Source organism: Vulpes lagopus, chromosome 14 (genome assembly GCF_018345385.1).
Source record: "Vulpes lagopus strain Blue_001 chromosome 14, ASM1834538v1, whole genome shotgun sequence".
Classification (NCBI taxonomy): Eukaryota; Metazoa; Chordata; class Mammalia; order Carnivora; family Canidae; genus Vulpes; species Vulpes lagopus.
This window is the reverse complement of record NC_054837.1, coordinates 30,305,804-30,328,357: the sequence shown is the minus strand read 5'-3', so window position 1 is coordinate 30,328,357 and position 22,554 is coordinate 30,305,804. Positions and strand designations below refer to the sequence as shown.

At 43.3% G+C, this 22,554-nt stretch overlaps 2 protein-coding genes across 20 annotated transcripts in view; both read left to right on the top strand.

Annotated features, from left to right (window-relative positions):
- The window catches only part of MPHOSPH9 (M-phase phosphoprotein 9), a 70,575-nt gene extending 52,586 nt beyond the window's left edge, over positions 1-17,989 (top strand). For 9 of the 10 annotated variants that reach the window (XM_041728882.1, XM_041728880.1, XM_041728879.1 and 6 more), the window contains 8 exons: positions 4,133-4,267; positions 5,135-5,310; positions 6,783-6,926; positions 7,717-7,837; positions 8,630-8,733; positions 9,644-9,891; positions 10,174-10,242; positions 14,079-17,989. In XM_041728882.1, coding sequence (XP_041584816.1) covers positions 4,133-4,267; positions 5,135-5,310; positions 6,783-6,926; positions 7,717-7,837; positions 8,630-8,733; positions 9,644-9,891; positions 10,174-10,242; positions 14,079-14,180 — 1,099 coding nt within the window. In that variant the 3' untranslated portion in view covers positions 14,181-17,989. Of the gene's footprint in view, positions 1-4,132; positions 4,268-5,134; positions 5,311-6,782; positions 6,927-7,716; positions 7,838-8,629; positions 8,734-9,643; positions 9,892-10,173; positions 10,243-14,078 lie in introns of those variants that run through there. The other variant, XM_041728884.1, reaches the window with a different exon arrangement.
- A 784-nt stretch (positions 17,990-18,773) lies between these two features.
- PITPNM2 (phosphatidylinositol transfer protein membrane associated 2) overlaps positions 18,774-22,554 on the top strand; it is a 141,339-nt gene continuing 137,558 nt past the window's right edge. For 7 of the 10 annotated variants that reach the window (XR_005983787.1, XR_005983786.1, XM_041729048.1 and 4 more), the window contains exon 1: positions 19,451-19,559. The gene's annotated coding sequence lies outside the window, so the exon portion shown is untranslated. Of the gene's footprint in view, positions 18,793-19,448; positions 19,560-22,554 lie in introns of those variants that run through there. The other 3 variants (XM_041729038.1, XM_041729050.1, XM_041729046.1) reach the window with 3 other exon arrangements.

Below are 22,554 nucleotides of genomic sequence, written 5' to 3'. Positions count from 1 at the left end.
TTTCAGTGTCTAAAAATAAAGTTTATTCATTTACCTATTAGCTGGCTGTTTTGCATAACAACAAGTTTGAGTACTTGCAACAGAGAACCATCTGGCCTATAAAAATCTATTTATTAAAACAAAACAAAAAACCTATTTATTATCTGATGCTTTATGGGGAAAATTTGCCAGCCACTGAAGTTGATTGTTCACGTGATTTAATCTTTCTATTTAATATTTATTTATTTATTTTAGAGAGAAAAAGTGAACATGAGTGGGGGGGCAAGATGGAGAGGGAGAGAGACTCTCAAGCAGACTCCATTCTGAATGTGGAGCCCAAGGTGGGGCTTGGTCTCACAACCATGAGATCACAACCTGAGTTGAACCCAAGAGTCAGATGCTTAACTGACTGTTTCAGCTCAGACGCCCCAATGTAGTTTAAGCTTAAGAACATAATTTGGAACAACATGGGGTACCTGGGTGGCTCAGTCGGTTAAGCATTTGCCTTCTGCTCAGGTCATGATCTCAGGGTCCTGGGATTGAGTCCCATGTTGGGCTCCCTGCTTAGTGGAGAGTCTGCTTCTCCCCATTCCTCTGCCCTTCCCCCCTCTCACGTGTGGCGTGATCTCTCTCTCTCTCAAATAAATAAAAATTTTTTTAAAGATTTTATTTATTTATAATAGACATACAGAAAGAGAGAGGCAGAGACACAGGCAGAGGGAGAAGCAGGCTCCATGCCGGGAGCCCGACGTGGAACTTGATCCCGGGACTCCAGGATTGCACCCTGGGCCAAAGGCTGTTGCCAAACCGCTGAGGTACCCAGGGATCCCCCATAAATTTTTTTTTTTTAAAGCAACTTGAAACAATAAAACCAGTTGCAGGAGAAGTAGGATACTATTTATATTGACTTTGGCATGCAGAACATATTTTATAGGTTCATACATAACAACATGTGTGGAATGTTGAATACAAATTTAGTGAAAGTGGTACCTTAGCACTTACACTAGGGTAATGATATCAGAGGAGTAATATTGGAGAGGTACACAGGGGACTTGAATTGTACCTGTAATATTCTGTTGTTTATTGAAATAAAGCAAACAGGGGATCTCTGCGTGGCTCAGCGGTTTAGCACCTGCCATCGGCCCAGGGTATGATCCTCGGGTCCTAGGATCAAGTCCCGCATTGGGCTTCCTGCATGGAGCCTGCTTCTCCCTCTGCCTGTGTCTCTGATTCTCTCTGTGTGTTTGTGTCTCTCATGAATAAATAAAATCTTAAAGAAAAAAAAAGAAACAGAGCAAACAAAGTTGTACAAGCAGATGGTTGGTGCATGAATATGATCTGTATGCATGCTTGAAATATTTTATATTTTAATAATGAACAGGAACCAATAAGGGATTAGTATCTAGGATATAAAGAACTATAAATCAATAAGAAAAAGTTTCCTCAATAGAAAAATGATAAAATAAAATGAACAAACGATTCACAAAAAAAGAATTCTCTATATGGCTAATAGAATTGAAAGAATGTTCCTTTTACTAGTAATCAGAAAAATGAAAATTAAAACAAGCATGGGATACCACTCACACCCTCAGACAGGCCAGGCCAGACTCCGGCTCTAATCTTTGTAAAATTTGGCAAAGTTGTGAAGAACTAGGACTCTCAAACTACTGGTTGGGCTGAAAATTGATAAACTCATTCATCTGGAGCATGATTTGACAATATCCTGTAAGCCTGAGGATGTGTGCACCCCAAATTCAGTTCTGATTCTGGATGTTTACCTCAAAGGAATTCCTACACCTGTTAATTGTAGCATTGTTGGAAGATGATGAATTAGAAACTAAACATCCACGATTAGGAGAAAGGATCAGTAGTGTGTGACATAATTGTACTGTGGGTAAATGACTAAAATGATACACCTGTCTGTGTTAATGTGGCGAAAACTGAAACATGTTGAATAGAAACAATAGCATTAAAAGGTTGTGTGTGTTATATGGACATAATTTATTTTTTTTTAAATGAATTTTTATTGGTGTTCAATTTACCAACATACAGAAAAACACCCAGTGCTCATCCCGTCAAGTGTCCGCCTCAGTGCCCGTCACCCATTCCCCTCCAACACCCGCCCTCCTCCCCTTCCACCACCCCTAGTTCGTTTCCCAGAGTTAGGAGTCTTTATGTTCTGTCTCCCTTCCTGATATTTCCCACACATTTCTTCTCCCTTCCTTTATATTCCCTTTCACTATTATTTATATTCCCCAAATGAATGAGAACATACACTGTCCTTCTCCGATTGACTTATTTCACTCAGCATAATATGGACATAATTTAAAAAATACAAACGGCCATATGTACATAATCTTTTCTCTTACTATTGAAAACAAATCTGGTAAGATACTAGCATTTGTTAAAATTAAGTACTTGTGAGTGCTTGTAGTAGTCTTTGTAATTTTCTAAGAATGTTTGGGATGTTTCTTAATTAAAAATCGAGGGAAAAAGGGAGTGACTGGGAGTTGAATATGAGGAAGGGAAGTTGTAAGAAGTTTGGCTGTGGAAGGGAGCAGAGAGAGGAAGACACCTGTTGTCTCCTGGTTTCTTTTTTCCCTCTCAAGTGTGATGTGAGGTTATCAGCTGACCGGCAGGGCTGGGTGAGAGTTTGAGAGAGCAGAGAAGGTGTAAGGGAGTCCTGTTGGAGAACCGGAGCTCGTTGATTACAGAAAGGTATGTTGTCAGCCAGTGTTAGGTGTCTATTGAGATGGTGATAGTGACTCTGTAATGTTAACACGGGCTACACGGTTGGGTGGCTTGCTTCCAGCAAAGCCCAAGTATAGGATTGTAGACATTCAGGAGTGAGACCACTGTGTTACTCCAGGCTTAGGTCTCTGCTGCCAAATGGGTGTAATGGAAGGTGAGTGCTGGAAAGGGGGTCAAGGCAGTAAGTGTGCACCACAGAGTAGGTAGAGGGAACTGGTCAAGCTAGGAGAGGGATTGATATGTAGAAAATGGTGAGGCCAGGGGAGCCTGGGTGGCTCAGTCTGTTAAGCATCTGCCTTTAGCTCAGGTCATGAACTCTGGGTCCTGGGATCAAGCTCCACGTCAACCTGTTCAGTGGGGAGTCTGCTTCTCCTTCTGCCTCACCCCCAACTCATGCTCTCTCTCCCTCACTCGCTCACTTTCTGTCTCAAAAAAATAAATAATATCTTAAAAAAAAAAGAGAGAAGAGGAAGAAAATGGTCAGGCCAGGGATCACAGGCCTTGGGGTCATAGTGCCTTGATGATACTTGAGCACCTGAGCCAGAAGAATCTTTGGAGTTGTGATTTCTTTTTTTTTTTTTTTTGAGTTGTGATTTCTTAAGAGGGTATGTTCTCTGGTGATGATGAAGTCCAGTGAGTATTCTCTGGTGGAGGAGGTGAGTAAGCAGGCGAGTAGAGCCCAGTTGTTGGAGAGAGGTCCAGGGTAGCTCCTCTGTGTGGACACTGAAGTTAGGAGGGCTGGAGAAAGTGGGAACCATTCTAATGTCTGCTGAATGCCTGGTTTTGTTTTTGCATGATGTATGAGTCTCAGTTGGGCATGGTTTCCATAAGATGGGGGAAGTACTAACCTAGAACTGTACTACTTAATATACTAGTGCCAGTCATTATGGGCAGCTATTAATTAAAATTAAATAACATTTAAAATTTGGTTCTTCATTTCACTAGCCGCAGTTCAAGCGTTCAATAGCAGTATGTGACTCATGGCTATTGTATTATTGTGCAGATAGAAGAAGTTTCTTTTTTCACAGAAAATTCTCCTGGGCAGTGCTGGTCTGGGAAGAATGAGAAGGGCACTCTTGCTGCACTTCCTTAGCCTGAGCTGTGGATTGAGGATGAAGCATAGGAAGTTAGTTGGGGGTATTCAGAGCTGTGTAGATACAAGGATACCTTGACTGAGATGCAGAAATATGCCAAAGTAACAGAAACCTAAAATAACAGTTTGGTTGGATCTGAAAACCACAAAATAGAATTCATGTATCTAAAATTAAGGTTGTTTTATGCAGTTTTAGAATTACTGTACAGATGTGTATATAACGTTTCAAAGCAGGTTGTTTTCTGTATGTGTTGGGCCTGACCTGAAGTATGAGCCCATAATGCCTTAGATCATTTCTCATTGTCCTAGCACACTGGCCACCTCTGACGTCAGCAGACGCAAGTGGCTGATACCAGGAGCAGAGTATTCTATCTTTACTGGCCAGCCTTTGGATACCCAGAATGATAGAATGGATAACCAGCTGGTGGAAACCTGCACTACTGGGTAAGGTAGCTTTGTCAAAGGTCATATTTAGGATTTCTTAATGGTTTCATTTACATTTCAGTTGCTTTTAAATGTTCAGGAAGGTCTAAAGAGCCTTCTCTGTTGCCTCAATGTCTTACTTTTGAGGACCAGATTTTTATTTTACTTTGAAAAGCTAATGGGTGTAGGATACTTTCCTATCAAAGACTATGCAGAGCGTCCCCTGCCCTGTGTTCCCAACACAGTGGTGTGCTGTGCATGGACTATCAGGATAAGGTGTTTGTTGATCCTCTTACCCTCTGGACAGCCCAAGCAACTATTACTCTAGAGCACCACAAAATTATAGTATTTCTGTATGTGCAAGGATGTGAAGAGAATTGAGAAGTACTGGTCTATTGAACCTGCAGGTTCAATTTTAGTTTATTTCATTGTAAAGAATACATCCTCATTGTGGAGTGTATTTGTTAGCTCTCATGTTATTCCCCTAACAAAGCTGGTGAATTCTGTATTAGCTCAGGCTGCTGTATTAAATCACCATAGACTGGGCAGCTTGAGTAAGAAACATATCTTCCTGCAGGTCTGCATGCTGAGAGTCCAAGATTGGGGTGCTGGCACAGTTGGGTTCTTGGTGAGAGCCCTCTTCCTGGTTATATGGTCTTCCCTTGGTGAATGCGTGCAGACAGAGTTCTTGGATCTCTTCTTTTTATAAGGGCACTAATCCTATCCCAGGCCCCCCACCCTAATGATCTCATCTAAATCTAGTCACCTCCCCAAGGCTGAAACCTGCTAACACCATCCACTGAGGATTGGGGCTTCAACATGCGAGGTTTTCAGGGGGACAGAAATACTCACTTCATAGCACAGTGTGTCTTACAATTATTATTTAAGGTATCATTCTCCTCCGGAAAAGGATTCTTCACCTGGAAGTTCACCAAGAAGCTTACTGAAAAAAAAAGAAATAGAGACTTCAGACACACCAATCATGAAAGCTTTAAAAGAACTTGATGAAGGAAAAATATTTAAAAATTGGGGCACACAGACAGAGAAAGAGGACACCTCAAATAGTAAGCATTTTTCCTTTGTTTGATATAGAGATAATAGATTATAGATACCTTCCTCTTTGCCCCCAGTTTTATCACCTTCCTTATTAAGTCCTCTAGCTCGTAATTTATCACAGTCATGACATAACATGTATCTTTTATACAAAGCAGACTACATATTACTTCTGATTAGTAAAGATTTATGCAGCATTCTTAAAAATATTTGGAAAATTTCTACATGAGTTTGTCTTGTCTCACATTGGAAAGTTATGACAGACATTTGGTATTCATAAAGTAAGATGTAATGTTTTCTACTGTCCTTTTCTTGGTTACTGAGCATCTCGCAGGACAAGAAATATCTTTTTTTTTAAGATTTAATTTTTTAAAATTTATTTTTATTTATTTATGATAGTCACACAGAGAGAGAGAGAGGCAGAGACACAGGCAGAGGGAGAAGCAGGCTCCATGCACCGGGAGCCCGACGTGGGATTCGATCCCGGGTCTCCAGGATTGCGCCCTGGGCCAAAGGCAGGCGCCAAACCGCTGTACCACCCAGGGATCCCTTTTTTTAAGATTTATTTATTTTTTATTTTATTTTTTTTAATTTTTATTTATTTATGATAGTCACAGAGAGATAGAGAGAGAGGCAGAGACACAGGCAGAGGGAGAAGCAGGCTCCATGCACCGGGAGCCCGACGTGGGATTCGATCCCGGGTCTCCAGGATCGCGCCCTGGGCCAAAGGCAGGCGCCAAACCGCTGCGCCACCCAGGGATCCCCTTTTTTTAAGATTTAAAAACGATTTTTTAAAAGTAATCTCTCCACTCAGCATGGGGCTCCAAATTAGAACCCCAAGATCAAGAGTTACATGCTTTTCCAACTGAGCCAGCCAGAGGCCCCAAGAAGTAGCTTTATTTTATTTTTTTAAATTTTATTTATTTATTCATGAGAAACAGAGAGAGAGAGAGGCAGAGACACAGGCAGAGAAGCGGGCTCCATGCAGGGAGCCCAACATGGGACTCGATTCCGGGTCCCGAGGATCACACCCTGGGCTGAAGGCGGCGCCAAACCGCTAAGCCACCGGGGCTGCCCAAGAAGTATCTTTAATACTGTCTTTCTCGCAAGTGCAAGTCAGTAAGTATTTGCATCTTCTTGCCCTCCTGTGCTCACTTGATGGGGCCTGCTGATTACAATGTTAGCATCTTGGGTATTGCATCTCCAAGGCGGTATCTCTTAGTAAATAAATTAGTGACTTGCTTTCTAAAAATAATCTCTTGTGAAAAATCACCTTGAATGACAATTGTCAACAGATAACCAGAATGAATTCTTTATAAGCTCCCACATTTTCTTCAAACATTTTTTCATCCTTATGTATTTGCAATAATCATTCTTACCTGGATACTGAGAATTGCTTGCTTGGTGTAATCATCTGTTAATAGAGGTAGGTAATCAAAGCTAGGTTTGTTCTGTTTACTTTTTAACAATTTGTCTGTTACAGAATTAGTGAATCCTCGGCAAACTGAAACATCAATCAGTACAAATCGGTCCCCAGAGAAATGTGCCCAAAGACAGAAGAGATTTAACTCTGCTTCACAGAGATCATCATCTTTACCACCTTCAACTCGTAAATTGAATACTCCAAGTAAGAGTTAGATGCATAGATCTCCCTGGCTGAAAGGAGGGGCATCCAAGCTGTGCGTACACGCCTCATGTTTTCTCTCTAGCACCTACTAGAGACTACTCTGAGCCCCAGGGTCCCTAAATAGGATCTTATTCAATAGTAGTATATCACTTGATTGCACAGATACTATGACTACAGGTGAAGAAATTATCACGATATATTACAATGAGATTTTGTGTGTGTGTGTGTGTGTGTGTCCAGCAAAATTTTTTTTTGCAGCTCACACCACTTGACAGTTTTTGAGATTATTGACGACTATCTAAGTAAATATTAGTTCAAACAAATTAGGCTAGCCTGAAAAAGATGTTGCTTTTTATATATTTACCTTCAATTTCTTTAGGCAGTTATAGCTATGGTTTTATGGTTTTAAAGGTTAAGCATTAGGTTTCTGTTTTCTTGATTTCCATTTTCAGAACGGCTGAAGATATTTGTATGTACCTGTGTTACAGGAATGTGCACTGGTGTTTCCATCTTATTTCCAGTCAATTTCTAAAATCCTGAAAAACCAGTTTTGAGTCTCAAGTGCTGACACAGCAGTCTGAAACACTAAAATGTTGACGGTGGTTCCCTCTAGGTGTTGGGATTATGAATTATTTTTATTTTGGATGCTTTTGTTTATCTTTCAAAAAGTTTTACAATAAAATTGAATTCCATTAAAGTTACCAAAAAGTACTGAAAAAGGAAGTATGTTCTGCAATATAATGTATTATGTAGGAAAAAAAGAATATTTCCTCTTTGTTTTCTTCTGTAGCAAAAAGAGAGATTATGTTAACACCAGTGACTGTGGCTTATAGTCCAAAGCGATCTCCTAAAGAAAATTTGTCCCCAGGATTTAGTCATCTACTGAGCAAAAATGAAAGCAGTCCAACTCGGTAAGTTCTCTAAAATAGTAGAATAAAATATTTTATTATTGATTTTTTTTCTTTTAAGTGTCTGCTTATGCCTGTAGCTATCACTGATTTTTCAGTTGCCAGTGGGAACCCTATGGATTTAAACCATTTAAATGAATGTCATACTGAAAATAAAGTACTATAATACATGAAAACAGTTTTTAAACTATGTAAACTGCTACCACTGAATTTAAAAACTGCCTCAGAGTCCCTCCAGCTTTTGGGTATAAATGATAATTGTTTCTTTTCCTGAAAAGGTTTATGATACAGGGAAATTTTTGAGCCATTTGTACAAGAAAGTGGGCTGTCCTGGTATGGCCCTGTCAGTACACGTAAGTTTCCCTGGGTGCCTGAAAAAATTGTTCTCTCTCTGAAGCAGGTCTGCAGTGCAAGCTGCCATGGGAAGCCTTGGACACCTGCAGTGTGAGAGCTGGTAACCTGGCTCCCTCAGGCTCTTGAGAAATGACTTAAAGCACATTGAACCTCAGTTTCCCCTTCTATAAAAAGGGATAGTACTTCCCTCCTATTTTATAAGGTTGTTAAAAAGATTGAAAGAGCTACTGTGTGGGTAAATGTTTCAAGTCTCCAATATGTAAATGTAATTTTGTGTTAGGAAATATAAATTAAATTTCAGTTTTAGAAAATTATATGACCAGCTTTTCTTTTTTAATACGTGAATATGTGAATTAACTGGATGCCAGCTCATCTTTCTAGTGGAGATAGGGAAAATCAATTAACATTTTTTTCTCACAAGCAACTTGCTTCGTTCAATAGATTTGATATACTTTTGGATGATTTAGATACTGTTCCTGTGTCTGCGTTACAACGTACCAATCCAAGGAAACAACTCCAGTTTCTTCCTCTAGATGACTTGGAAGGTATCTTTTTCCTAAAAAAAAATTATTAGTTATGGGTATAGTCATTCTTTTTGTGAATTTCTGGTATCTTTTCAAGGTCCTAAATATTTTAATATCCTGCACTTAAATAATTTCTGCCCAAGGACCTCTAAAAAGAGCATTCGTGATGCTCATATTATGTGTCAATGTTGTTGTCACTGACAAGCAATGTTAATGTTACTACTTACTGGGGCCATACTCTTCAGTTTTTCTCTTATATTCTGTAATTTCTGTGCAACTTAGGCGTTAGGTGATATTTTTTTTCTTTTTTTTTTTTTTAAAGATTTATTTATTTATTTATTTGTGAGAGACAGAGAGAGAGAGAGAGAGAGAGAGAGAGAGAGAGAGAGACCAGAGACACAGGCAGAGGGAGAAGCAGGCTCCAAACAGGGAGCACGACATCAGACTCGATCCCGAGTCTCCAGGATCACGCCCTGGGCCAAAGGCAGCGCTAAACTGCTGAGCCACCTGGGCTGCCCTCTTTTTTCTCATTTATCTTTTTAAGTTTGGAATAAAGTTACAAGAGAATGCATGTGACCCACTTGGGCAGGCCCTGTGACATGCTAGCTCTTTTCCATTGGTGTGGGTTTGTGTCCACTAGACAAGTGTTTAGCATTTAACTTTTTTTTCCTTCAAGTTTATTTATAGTTCATTTAAGTTCACACACCTTCATTTAGGGAAGTTATACATATTGTTAAACTGAGGGCAAAGCTTGTAGAATTCTGTGGAGAAAAAGCACTGAGTAAATATGATTGTTGTGTCTCTTTCCATTCCATTTTTTGGGTATGTGGCAGCCCTTTCCAGAAAGTGAAGTTAGATAATTTAGATAGTTATGTATATGATCTATTAGGAAAATTGATTAAAAAAAAAGAAATTTCTTTTCTCTCGACAGAAAAAAAATATTCAGAAACAGCCACCGACATCCATGTTAATCATAGCTCTTCTCCCGAACTGTTGCCAAATGGAGTGAAGAAAGTGTCTGTGCGATCAGCCTGGGAGAAGAATAAATCAGTTAGCTATGAACAGTGTAAGCCTGCATCAGTAGCACCACATGGTAATGATTTTGAGTATACAGCAAAAATTAGGACCCTAGCTGAAACGGAGCGGTTTTTTGATGAACTTACAAAAGAAAAAGACCAGGTAAAAACAAACAAAAACTTAAACCTTTTTCTGACCTTAATGCTTGTGTCTGAGGAATAGTCAGAAGGGAATTATTGAGGCCAGCCATCTCAGGAAGTTACTGTGGATAGCACACCAGAGCTGAGCTGGCCTTGCTGGTTAGGACGTTTTAAATGAATTTATATGAAGGCAAGCTGGACAAGAGAATACTAGGCTGAAGCCTGTCCTTTCCATTCTGTTGCAGACTTCCCTGCCATGAATCAGAATTCTTCTGTTTTCATTTAATTTTTTTTGTGTTAATAGATTGAGGCGGCTTTGAGTCGAATGCCTTCTACTGGAGGACGGATCACTTTGCAGACGAGATTGAATCAGGTGAAATGTCTTAGCTTGAATCTGGATTAGCGTTGTGACGCTGGCTAGTGCACCATTTTTCTAAGATGATGTTAATTTAGGCATCCTGAAGCAATTGGGCAAAACGGTTAACCTTTTAGGAAGTGTTTGGTGATTTAAGACTTTATTTAATTATTCATGAGAGACACACAGAGGTAGAGACATAGGCAGAGGGAGAAGCAGGCTCCCTGTGGGGGACCTGGTGCAGGACTTGATCCCAGGACCCCGGGATCACGCTCTGAGCCAAAGGCAGACAGCCAACCACTGAGCCACCCAGATGCCCCTATAATATATTTTAGAATGGCATGCTGACTTTCGGGGGTAAAAAGTGATTTTTACCTTTATACCCATGAAAAAGACGTTCATGCCACTATGCGATATGCCTTCAAACAGATTTTACATTAAATTAATCCTCTCACATTAAAATGTTCCTTTTTGTATTCATTTTTTCCTCCCCAATACCTATTTCTCAGTCCCTTTCCGTTTAGTAAATACGTGAAACAGTTGTGCTTTGCACCTGGAATCGCTGTAGAGGTTAAAAAGAGAAATGTGATTCCATTACTGAGCAGGAGATGGTGCAGGTGAAGTGGGTCATGTGTATTTCTTTTAGTTGCTTTTCAGAGAGAACTAAAATACACGAAACCATGGGACTTACAAAATCACTTTTTGTAACATTTAATTAATCAATTAATTTAAAGATTTTATTTATTTATTCATGAGAGAGAGAGAGATACAAAGGGGAGAAACAGGCTCCATGCAGGGAGCCTGACTTGGGATTTGATCCTGGGTCTCTAGGATCATGCCCTAGGCTGAAGGCAGCACTATACCGCTCAGCCACCCGGGCTGCCCTTTTTGTAACATTTTAAGCATAATAGCAAGGATAGGTCTCTTATATCACTGCGTGTTTTGGCCTTTCAGTGCTTTAATTTCAGGAAAAGTTCATTTTCAGATTGGTCTGTGATACCAGAAGGAAAAAAAAATGCAAAGGAAACAGCAGCGGTCTTTTCCTAGGGCCTATATGCCTAACTTCTTAAGACTGTAAGTCTCTTGGGATGCCTGGGTGGCTCAGCGGTTGCCTGCCTTTGGCCCAATGCATAATCCTAGAGTCCCAGGATCGAGTCCCACATTGGGCTCCCTGCATGGAGCCTGCTTCTGTCTCTGCCTATGTCTCTGCCTTTATTTCTGTGTCTCTCATGAGTAAATAAATAAAATCTTTAAAAAAAGTCTACTCAATATAAGACTCAACACATGAAGCTCTTCTTCCTTATTGGGAAGACAGAAGGAAAACTTCTGGATATTCAGATTCTAAATTTGTCTGAAACATTTGTTTAATATTTTTTATGTAATGGTTGTAAGCTCTTAAAATAACTTAAAAGGCAATAGATTCTTTTTTATGATTTATTTATTTATTCATGAGAGACGTACACACAGAGGTAGAGATATAGGCAGAGAGAGAGAGAGAGAAGCAGGCTCCATGTAGGAAGCCCGAAGTGGGACTTGATCCTGAGACTCTGGGATCATGCCCTAAGCCAAAGGCAGATACTCATCCGCTGAGCCACCGAAGCATCCCAAAAGGCAGTAGATTTTATTCATACATGTCAAAGCTGTTTGGGTTCGGTAAGGAGACCAGTGACAGAAAAAGGAACTTGAGAATGCTTATTTATGATTCATAAGTGAAAAAGGTAAAATTGGGCAAAAAAAGATGAAAAATATTCAGCCTCACCAATGAATAAAAAAAAATACAAATTTGAACAAAAGCATCATTTTAAAAGATTTGTTTATTTGAGAGAGAAGGAGAGAGGGCATGCAAATGTGTCAGAAAAGGGGCAGAGGGAGAGAATCTCAAACAGACTCCCTACTGAGCTCAAAGCTGGACATAGGGCTGGATCTCATGACCCTGAGACCGTGACCTGACCTCAAATCAAGAGGCAGATGTTCAATGGACTAAGCCACCCAGTTGCCTCCAAAAGCATCATTTAAAACCAAACAAAAAACTATTACATAGGCAGGTATTTAAATGTGTGTGTGCGTGTGCACACGCACACACGAAAATATACCCAGGATGGAGAAAAGCATATTCTCATATATGGCAGGTAGAAGAGGAAATTGTCACAAACTTTCTGGAGTATAGTTTAACATGTATCCAAAGCTTTAGAATACTTGTTTCTTTGGACCTAGCATTTTTACTTCTGGGAATGATTCCTAAGGCAGTACTTACAGATGTGTGCAAAGAAATCTTTTTTTTTTTTTTTTTTTTTAAGATTTTATTTATTCATGAGAGGCAGAGATATAGGCAGAGGGAGAAGCAGGCTCCATGCAGGGAGCCCGACGTGCGACTTGATCCCGGGTCTTCAGGATCATGCCCTGGGCTGAAGGTGATGCTAAACCACTGAGCCACCCAGGCTGCCTGCAAAGAAATGTTTTTTTATTTTTTATTTTTTATTTTATTTATTTATTTATTTTTTAAAATTTATTTATTATAGTCACACACAGAGAGAGAGAGGGGGGGGGGGGGGCAGAGACATAGGCAGAGGGAGAAGCAGGCTCCATGCACCGGGAGCCCGATGTGGGATTCGATCCCGGGTCTCCAGGATCGCGCCCTGGGCCAAAGGCAGGCGCCAATCCGCTGCGCCACCCAGGGATCCCTATTTTTTATTTTTTTAAGAAATTTTTTTTTAAAGAATATTTATTGCAGCATTATTTATGGCATCCAATTAGAAGCAACCTAAATTTCTACTAAAAAATCTTTGGTTAAACCTAATGGACTAATACACATTAATTTCAAATGATTATATAGAAAGATATTTCGTAACAAAAGTTCAGTTGAAAAATGTTTTGAAGTAAACAATTTCATTGTTTTTGTTTTTCTTCTTAATGATGTGAATATCTACAGAAAAAAAAAACAGGAAAGAAGAACTGGTTATTTTTACTCTGTTTTCTAACTGTTTTATCTTGAACATTTGATCCTTATATTTTTAATTTTTATTTATTTTTTAAAGAATTTCTTTATTCATTTGAGAGAGAGAAGGAGCCAGGGGTTGGAGAGGGAGAAGGAGGCTCCCCAATGAGCAAGGAGCCGGACTCCTGGGCTTGACTCTGGGATCACGACTTGAGCTGAAGGCAGAAGCTTAACTCACTGAGCCATCCAAGCACCCCTTATATGATTTTTTTATAATTAAAGTTGTTTAAAAGGAATTTTTAAAGTTTTATTTCAGAATACCACTGGAGTTAATACCGAGTAAAGTATCTAAAATGATAAATTTATATTCTAGGCACTATTTATTTAATAATAGTACTGTTTATTTAAAAATAGCGGTTGTTACATTGATGTGTTGTGAAATCTGTTTCTTGGAAAAACTCCTCCAGCTTGTTCCCTTCTTTTTAACTTAGAAATTCTTGTCAGAAGAAAGTTTGTTTGGCATACGCCTAAGTGGGATAGGCCCCAGTCCATGTGTCCATTTCTTCTGCTGAAGTGTGAAGTACCATCTTGACTGGTTCAGCCTGAGTCAGAGACTTACTAGCTTCTTGCAGTTATTTGTATCAAGCTTGCTGGAATTTCTAGACTCCAAGTAGCATGTGTGCTGAGGCTCTGTTGAGGTGCAGGGTTGTTTTGAATGGTTGAAAAGTTGATTCGCGTTGTTAATTTAAAGAAATAAACAAGATGTGTGTAAAAAAAGTAACTGTGATTTGAATGTTTATACTTGCTCCTTTTTTTTTTTTTTTTTTTTGCTGAAATAAAGGTCAATTTGGTGGTAATTATAGAACCAGCGAATTTGATGTAGAATTCTAACGAAACTTTTCCTGTTATTTTCCTTCAGGAAGCTCTGGAAGATCGTTTGGAAAGGATTAATCGAGAACTGGGCTCAGTTCGAATGACATTAAAGAAATTTCATGTTTTGCGCACCTCTGCAAATCTCTGAGATTTGTACCCATTAAATTTTGAGATGTTTTTGTTTGCACTAACGTATAATTATGCACTCAGAAATGGCAAACTATTTTGTACTGTTTATAAGCCTTCAAATAGTAGTTTTACAATCATGCTATTCTTTACACTTGCTATTTTATACTTCAAATGGCCACATATTTTCAAGATATTTTTGTTATGCTCAGGAATCTCTTGTATATTTTACTATTTAAAAAGTATTATTTTTAAATAGTATCAGTCTCCAGTTTATATCAATAGTAAGAAAATGTAAACAGGGGAGGCAGCTTGTTTCTAAACAAATAGTGTTATCCTTTTACAATTAACTTTGCACACTAATTTTATATACTTGTCCTACATTGTGAATATGATTCTTTTCTTAAAATAAATGCTTAAGAACAGCTTCCGTAATGATAGACTAATACATGCTGAATGTAAAAAAAAAAAAAAAAAAAAAAAAAGCATCATACCCTGGAAATTTAGCTGTGTTGAAATTCTTTTCTTAATGGCAATGCAGTTTCTCTTAGGAATATGTCTTAGAGTGAATATGAGAATAGTAATAGTGGAAATATTGGAAATAATGAAATATTGGAAAGCTTTGAAAATTATGAATAACTCATTTTGTTTCCCTTGAACTTTACTGTTGATAAAGAAAGAAAAATGAGAGTTGTAATTCTTTAATGTCATATATGTAGTACTTTTCAGAAAGCGGCAAGCAGTTGGGGAGCTGTAGCTTTCTGTTCAGCATTCTGGGTGGAACTGTGTCCCTCCTGTGGCAAGAAGTTGATGGATGAAGCTTTGATGAAAGGCCACCACCCAGTGAGGTTATAAGAGCAGCCCTGGTTTCCTCTGTGTCAGGCTTCAGCTCTCAGAGTCACCATGCAGATGTTTTTAATCCCGCTCCACACTTTCACCCCTGCCAAAAAATCCCACAAGAAACAAAACCCCAACTGCTGCCATAGTAGGTGCTGTAAGGCTGCTAGGTTCAGATCAGAGCACCCTACCCTGCTTGTTCGTGGACAGGGAATGTGTGTGGGTGGAGCTTTGGCCTTGCTGGAGGGCTCCAGCTCACTGCCTTGGTAGTACCTATTCACTCTTGGATGTGGCATGTAGGCAGGAGGCTGTGCTCTGGTCAGCATCACTAGCAGGTAGTCAAGTCTGGGCTGCTCCACTGCCCACTTTTTTGGTGGCTGGTCAGAATCCAGAGCCCACGTATTCATGTATGTATTGATCAATAGACTCATCCTTAAATTTTCAAAATTGATTCCCACTGATAATACTCAGGTTTTAAAGCTTGGTTTTCTTTTGAGCTTTTTCTTCTTATGTGACTCTTAAATAGCTTGTAGTTCTAATGAACCAAGCCAACCATTACTCCACTAGGGTCTATGTATGCCTTTGAGCAGGGATCTCAAACTGTCTTTGAGCACCCTTCACCAAAGCTTTCTTGGCTGAGCCCCAGACCTGATGCCCAGTTGTGCTCCCTTCTCAGCTTTGGGGAGGGGGGTTCTCCGTAGGGAGGGGCCACTGACACCTGCCTCTCCTGTTCCTATCCATGAATTGAATCTTTGCTCCAAATCCTGCAATTAGTTGAAGACCTTGGCTAATCACAGTTAATCATCAACAGAATAAGTGCCTTTATTCATGTTATTTTTTTCTAGCTTTTTTTTTTGTAAGTCAACTACTTATAGTAAAAAGTTAATTTTAATCAAGCTCCAGTACAGCTGTGTCAAGACCTAGTAAAGGGATTGACTTTACTGATGGTATTCCCTTTATGTTCCTACACAAAACTTGAAACTTACTAGGATATTCATTGTCCCCTCCTTTTATCATGAAGTCCATTACCTCAGAAGAATAGGGAATTGTGGTTTCAAAAGAGTGAGTTTTGTCTTAGTAGTCGCTATTGGCTTATCCCAAGAAAGATCTGAAACCCCATCAAAACCTCTTCTGTGCCTCTTAGAAAACATATGCTTTGATTCTTGAAATGTATAATAGATGGGAAGTATCAGTCACTTATTTAAAAATTAAACCTTTTTTCTTCATAACTGTGAAGAGGAGAACCAAGGAAAATCTTTTCAGCCACCCTTCCCCTTTTTTGTGTGCTTAATTTACGAACACAGAATGCTCAACTTAAAAACAACTCTGCCTCAAAGGTGGCAATCTTAGAAAGCAGCTGGTGTCCCTGGGAGGTCAACTACTTTGCTCCCAGGTGGGGCTGAGCTGCAGAGGAAAAACAACCGGAGTGCATCTTCCACTTCTAGGAAGTACCTTTTTAAATGCAAATAGAATTAACTCTCCGTCTTCACCTGGTTCTGCCCCCTTCCTCCCCTTCCGGTGCCTCAAGGCACCAGATGTGTTCATGCTGACACAGTCGAGGTGGCTCAGTGCAGGGGTGCTGGGCCGGGGAAGAAGAGCCCAGGGAACCTGGGTCACCACCAGGCTTAGGCCTGTCTGCCTCTGCAGCTTGAGATAAAATGATGCAATAAGAAGCTTCCTTCCATTTTAAAAGAGATTATGTAAACTACCTGGTGCTTAGTAACTTTTCAACAAAAGTACACAAGTCAGATTCATTCTGAGTTACAGAGGCTTTTGAAGTAGTGATTTAGTACTTTGTGTGTGTGTGTGTGATTTAGTACTTTTTAAATAGAAAAGTAGGTTGTGCCCCTTAGCAATTGACTTAAAATTTACCTTGGGTTGGTTGACATTTCTGTTAGGTGGTCTAAGATGTTCTCTCCACCTTTTTTGCAGAAAAAAGATTTCTTGGAGTTCAAATGGTTTTTCTGGCATGAGGTGGCTTTTTTGTTTCTTCAAGTGACTTAAAACTGGTAATCTGTTGGGTATTATGTTCAGAGGCATTATAAATAGGTGATTTGGGGGTAATTTAATGTAAATCTAAGTTGTTTTCCTTAAAAAATGAAAAATGTTGACCATGTAACCAAAATAATTGCGCCTTTTAACATTCCCGAATTAGATCTCTGTAGTTGATGGCCTGTAAAGCAGGACTGTGGGAAGGTCACACCTGCACCGGGCATCAGAAGAGCCATATGAAGATACTGATGGCTTTTAGAGTTTGACAAACAGCCAAAATGTGTTCTCCTTTTTAACTCTGAAAAACCAGGTGCTTTGCTGAATGCTATTTAAGTTTAAATTCTGCACTTATGTAATAATTAGACATTTTGTCATTTTACTTATCTCGAAAGCAGTTTTCACTAAATTTTAATGTGCCACTTGGTCTGTGAGTCTTTAAGAAGCTTTAAAACATAAGTGCATACCTAGTGCCCTTTAAGAGTCGTACAGGTAAATCATGTTTACCCATCATGAGTGAGTGTGTGTGGTCATATGTACAGGTCTGATTCAACCAATTATGTTGCAGAAATTTTGCAGGAAAAAATTTTTTGCCAAGAGTTCTGTGGCAGTTTGATAATATATTAAACTACATCAGTATTCTTAGGACCTGTGTTACAAAGCTTTCTCCTTCTGATTTGTTTTATTTCAATAGCTGCCTCTCAAATAGGAGGAATCAAGCCATAAATTTGCATTTGCTAGACGTGATAGACCATGTCATCCCTGTGACTACAGACTTCAAAGATAATTGTTTTATTCACAGTTGCACTGTAACAGTGACCAGTATAATGTGAAAACTTGCTTCCTCCAGTGCTGCTGACGGTTAGGCAAAGACAAGTGCTTGTCGCAGTTGTTTTTAAATCTAGGCAAGTATTGGAGTAATGGAATTGTAAGCTCTGTGAGAGCAGGGACCATCATGTCTTCATTCTTGCATATAGGCACTCAATAAATATTTGTGGATACGAACTGTCTTGAGATCTTAGCGTATTTCTTCTTACCAGCTAACTGTGGGATCTGCTCTTTGACCGAATGAAGGCCTCCAAGTTTTGAGTGCCGTCATGGCAGGGTTAAAATGGTATCATCCAGGCGCTCAGTTCTGGAGGGTGGACAAAGAGCCTCACTCTGGAGTTCTCTGTACGCCCCCAAAACCTCTCTTAGTGGGCTTTAAGGCACTTGGTGGATGGAGGAAGGTGGGGGTTTCGGTTTCGTATTTGTTGGGACACCTTCACTTCTCTCACCAATTGTCATAAGAGGTATTTTGAGGGCAGCCTGCAGCCCAGGGCATGATCCTGGAGACCCCTGATGGAGTCCCACGTCGGGCTCCCTGCATGGAGCCTGCTTCTCCCTCTGCCTGTGTCTGCCTCTCTCTGTGTCACTATGAATAAATAAATAAAATCTTAGAAAAAAAAAAAGGTATTTTGAGAGTTGTTGGCTTTCCTGGCGGCCTCTTCTAGTTCTGACTGTAGCCACAGGGGTGAGCAGCCTCTGGTGGTTTTGCTGTATCTCTGACTGCATCTGGACAGCCTTGGACTGCTTTAATCTTAGCACTTGCCCTTCCGGGGGAGAAAGCACTGTTCGCCCATTGAAGGTGATACGCGAGCTAGGCTTTAGGTGTGCCCTGTTTAGTTCCATTACTTCAGAAGATCTTGGCAAATATAAGGCCATTTTTGCTCAATGTAATACTACGTGCTTCACGATTTAAGTGTCACCCGGTGCCCCCTCGGCGGTCTTGTGGGCCGCTGGAGAGTCCAGTCAGGAGGGAATACAAGGTAAAGCTATTTCTGACCCTTTCCCAGGTGGACTTGGAGGTCGGGAACTGCAGCTTCACGCACACGCCTTCGGGGCCTTCGGGCCAGCTCCGAGCTCGAGCTCGCTGGGGCCGCAGCCTGGTGCCCGGTGCGAGGCTCCGGCGCGCAGGGGTGGGCCTCGTGGGCCGCTGTGACGTGGCGAGTGCCCCGCGGGGTGCGGCGTGTCCAGCGCTGTCCTGCTCCCTAACTCCGTCTCTAGAAGGCCCCGGGCGAGGCTGGGGGATGGGGGCTGGGGGGTGGGGGGTGGGGGCGCCCCCTCCGGCGGGGAGACGGCGAGCCGGCCCGGGCGTGCGGGAGCTTCCGGCGGGGCCCAGCCCTGGGGCGGCCCCTCTCGCCGGGACTCGCCGCCGCTCCCCGCGCGGCCTGACGGAGGCGCAGGCCCGCCGCCGCCTGGGGGAATGCGCGGCGGGCGCGGCGGGCGCGGCGGGCGAGGCGGGCAGCAGCGGCCGCTGGGGCGCGCGGGGAGCGGCGGCGCCGCGGCGTAGAGCTGTGTCCCGGGTCCGCGCCCCCGCCCCGCCCCGCCCCGCCCGGCCCCGCGCCCCCCCGGCTCCCCGCGCCCCCGCCCCCCCGCGGGGCCGGCACGTGCGCCCGCCGCCCGCGCCGACGGCCGGGGAGCTATGCCCGCCGGGGCCCCGCCGCTCTCCCGGGGCCCGCGCCTCCCCGGCGGCGTGAGGCGGCGGCGGCGGCCCGGCGCGGCCGAAGAGGACGGAGCCGCGGGCGCGAGCGGGGTGAGTGCGAGCGCGGGGAGCCGGGGGGGGGGTGGGGGGCGCGGGGGGCCGGGGCGCGGAGGGCGCGGAGGGCGCGGAGGGCGCGGAGGGCGTGGCGCGCGGGGCCCCCCGGCTCGTCTCCGAATCCCCGCCCTCCCCCCCCCTCCCCTCCCCCCCTCCCCCCCCTCCCCCAAGACGAGCGTCCCCGCGGGCCGGGGCAGGTGAGTGTGAGCGAGCGCCGCGCGGGGCCTGCGGTGGGCACAGCCCGAGCCCGAGCCCGAGCCCGAGCCCGAGCCCGACCAGCCCGGCGGGCGTCCCTGCGGCCCTGCGGCGGCCTGAGCACGGGGTGTGGCCCTGGGGAGACCTCAACTTGGGAGAAGCTCCCCAGGGACGCCTCTGGCTGGAGGGAAACCTGGCCCATCCCCGTCCGGAGCGGCTCCGCGTCCTGTGCCACCTGGGTGCCGGCCTCTGAGAGCTCCAGCCTTCCCCTTCCACCCTGCCTCGCATCCTTTCTTGCCAGGGGCAGGTCTGATGGCTGTGTGAGGGACAGGGGAACCTTCCTCCCCCCCCAAGGAACCCCAAATCGACATACTGAGTAAACAGTGTGCTTGCTAGACAAATGTCATTTCAAGGCGAGTCCTCTAGCTCTGTCCCCTTTGAGCAGACCTGCTGCCCCTGTAGAGAATGTGGAACTCAAGATTCCTCATCCTACTCTGCTCTCCCTACCTCTGAAATAGAGAGGGCTGGGGGGGGGGGGGGCACTTGTGCAAAGTCTCAGGCTTGCCCGCCTCACCCTCTCCAGAAGTGGGATTCTTCAAAGGAGACCTCCTCGGAGCGTCTTTCTTGGTCCACTACCAGCTCTCACCCGAGCCCCACCTGGGAGTCACTGCAGCTCCTAGGACGGGGCCCTCTCCTTCATCTGGACCTGAACTAGCAGCCAGGCCCCCAGCATGACTGTCTCTGCTCTGAAGTGTCACTGCACTTTATGTTTCTTGTGTGACTCTTACCACCGTCTGCCTTATGTTACAGTTACTTTTTGTGCCTGGCTTATCTTCTCTGCTGGCTTGTGAGCTCCTGGAGGGAGGAGAGGCCTGGATTTTGATTCAGCCCCAGTCCCCTGCCCTGGCTCAGGCACCCTCTGAATAGTCAGCAGCATCCAGATGGAGCAGAAGCCCCCTCCCCCGCTTGCCACCGGGACCTCTGCTCATCTGGCTCCTGGACGTTTGCAGTTATGTTATTTTTCTGCTCTTGAGAAACTGTGTGCCCTGATGAGATTCCCCATCCCTCTCCCTTTGCAGAAGAAACACTATGAGTTAGGTACGGCTGTTTTTCTTGGAGGGAGTGACTTGCCAAATGACTAGGACAGTACATGCTCTGCTGTTCTCCGGGTGGCGAGTGTGGAATGGGCCTTCTCTCTGGCCTCCCGAGACTCCCCATGTGCAGGGAAACTGTAGGGTAGAGAATAGGGCCACGCGGGTCAAGGTTCCAGCCTGGCAGTCCTACAGTGTCTGTGTGAGCTTCACTAAGACACTTGGTTTCTCTTGGTCTTGATTGGTCCTTATGGAATCTGAAAGGAAATTTCTCTGGACATATAGGCCCCTCTGGATCTGGGCCAGGCCTCCTCTGCTCTCTCTTATCAACTTTCTTTCTTTCTTTTTTTTAAGATTTTATTTATTCATGAGAGACACACAGAGACAGGCAGAGACACAGGCTGAGGGAGAAGCAGGCTCCATGCAGGGATCCCAACATGGGATTCAATCCCGGTTCTCCAGGATCACGCCCCAGGCTGAAGGCGGCGCCAAACCGCTGAGCCCCCCGGGCTGCCCTCTGAGGCCATTTTTAAAAACCAAGCAGATCTCCTAACCATCCCATCCAGTTAAATCTTTTCCATTTGGTCTCTGAGAAGAGCCAGTCATGGAGAATGTGCACTCATTTGTAGAGCTTAGAAGAGGAAACGTCTGGTCCTTCAAGATCATTGCTTTGCTGCTTTTGAAAAAGATGCCACAGGCCATGTGCTCTGCATCAGAAGGGTGCAGACTCTCGCTCCTGAGGTCTTAGCACTGGGCGGGAGAGGTGGTCAGAGTCAGCAGTCACGGGCTTGCACGCCACTTCAGCCTTGCTTACATGAGATCAATGCCTTTGCAGACAGCCACTCTGAAACCAGCTTAACAGGATCCCCTGCCCTGGACACGGATGCAGCTAAGCGGTCTGGGCATTGCGTCTGGAGCTCGCTCCATTGATCTTTATTAAGCTTTTGCTGGGTCCCCGGGGGTGTTATTAAATGGAGCCATGGCAAAGCCACGTCTGTTTTGCTCTAAAACTGTAACAGTGGCATTGCACCCTCTGCTCAAGGCTTCGGATAGTCTTACAGGAAAAATTTCTCTTCGAATTTAGGGCCAGGCAAACTTTGCCTCCCGTGCAGGAAACTAGGTTGCTACTCTTTGGACAATGAGAAGGAAGGTGGGGAAGGAAGACATGCATTGTGTGTATACTCTGCACACTCAACGTGTGCACAGGGCTGCCTCGCGCTCTGCAGGTTAGGTAGTATTCTTCCCCCGTTTTCTCAGAGAAAGAAATGTACCCATTTCTGCCCGATTCTCCCCTTCCCTCCCACACTGTCTTTCTGAGGGATCATGGTTACTTTTTCTTCTTGGCTTCCAGGGTGATTGGTACACAATGTAGTATTCCATCTAGTAACTATATTCACTGAACCTCATGGTTAGCATATTTATTCCTTTTTTTTTAAAGATTTATTTATTTATTTGTTCATGATAGACACACACAGAGAGAGAGAGGCAGAGGCACAGGCAGAGGGAGAAGCAGGCTCCATGCTGGGAGCCCAACGCAGGACTCGATTCCAGGACTCCAGGATCGCGCCCTGAGCCAAAGGCAGGCGCCAAACCTCTGAGCCACCCAGGGATCCCCAGCATATTTATTCCTATTTTCATTGTCTCTGTGTATAAGTCTCTCTCTATATATATTTTTAAAGATTTTATTTATTTATTCATGAGAGACA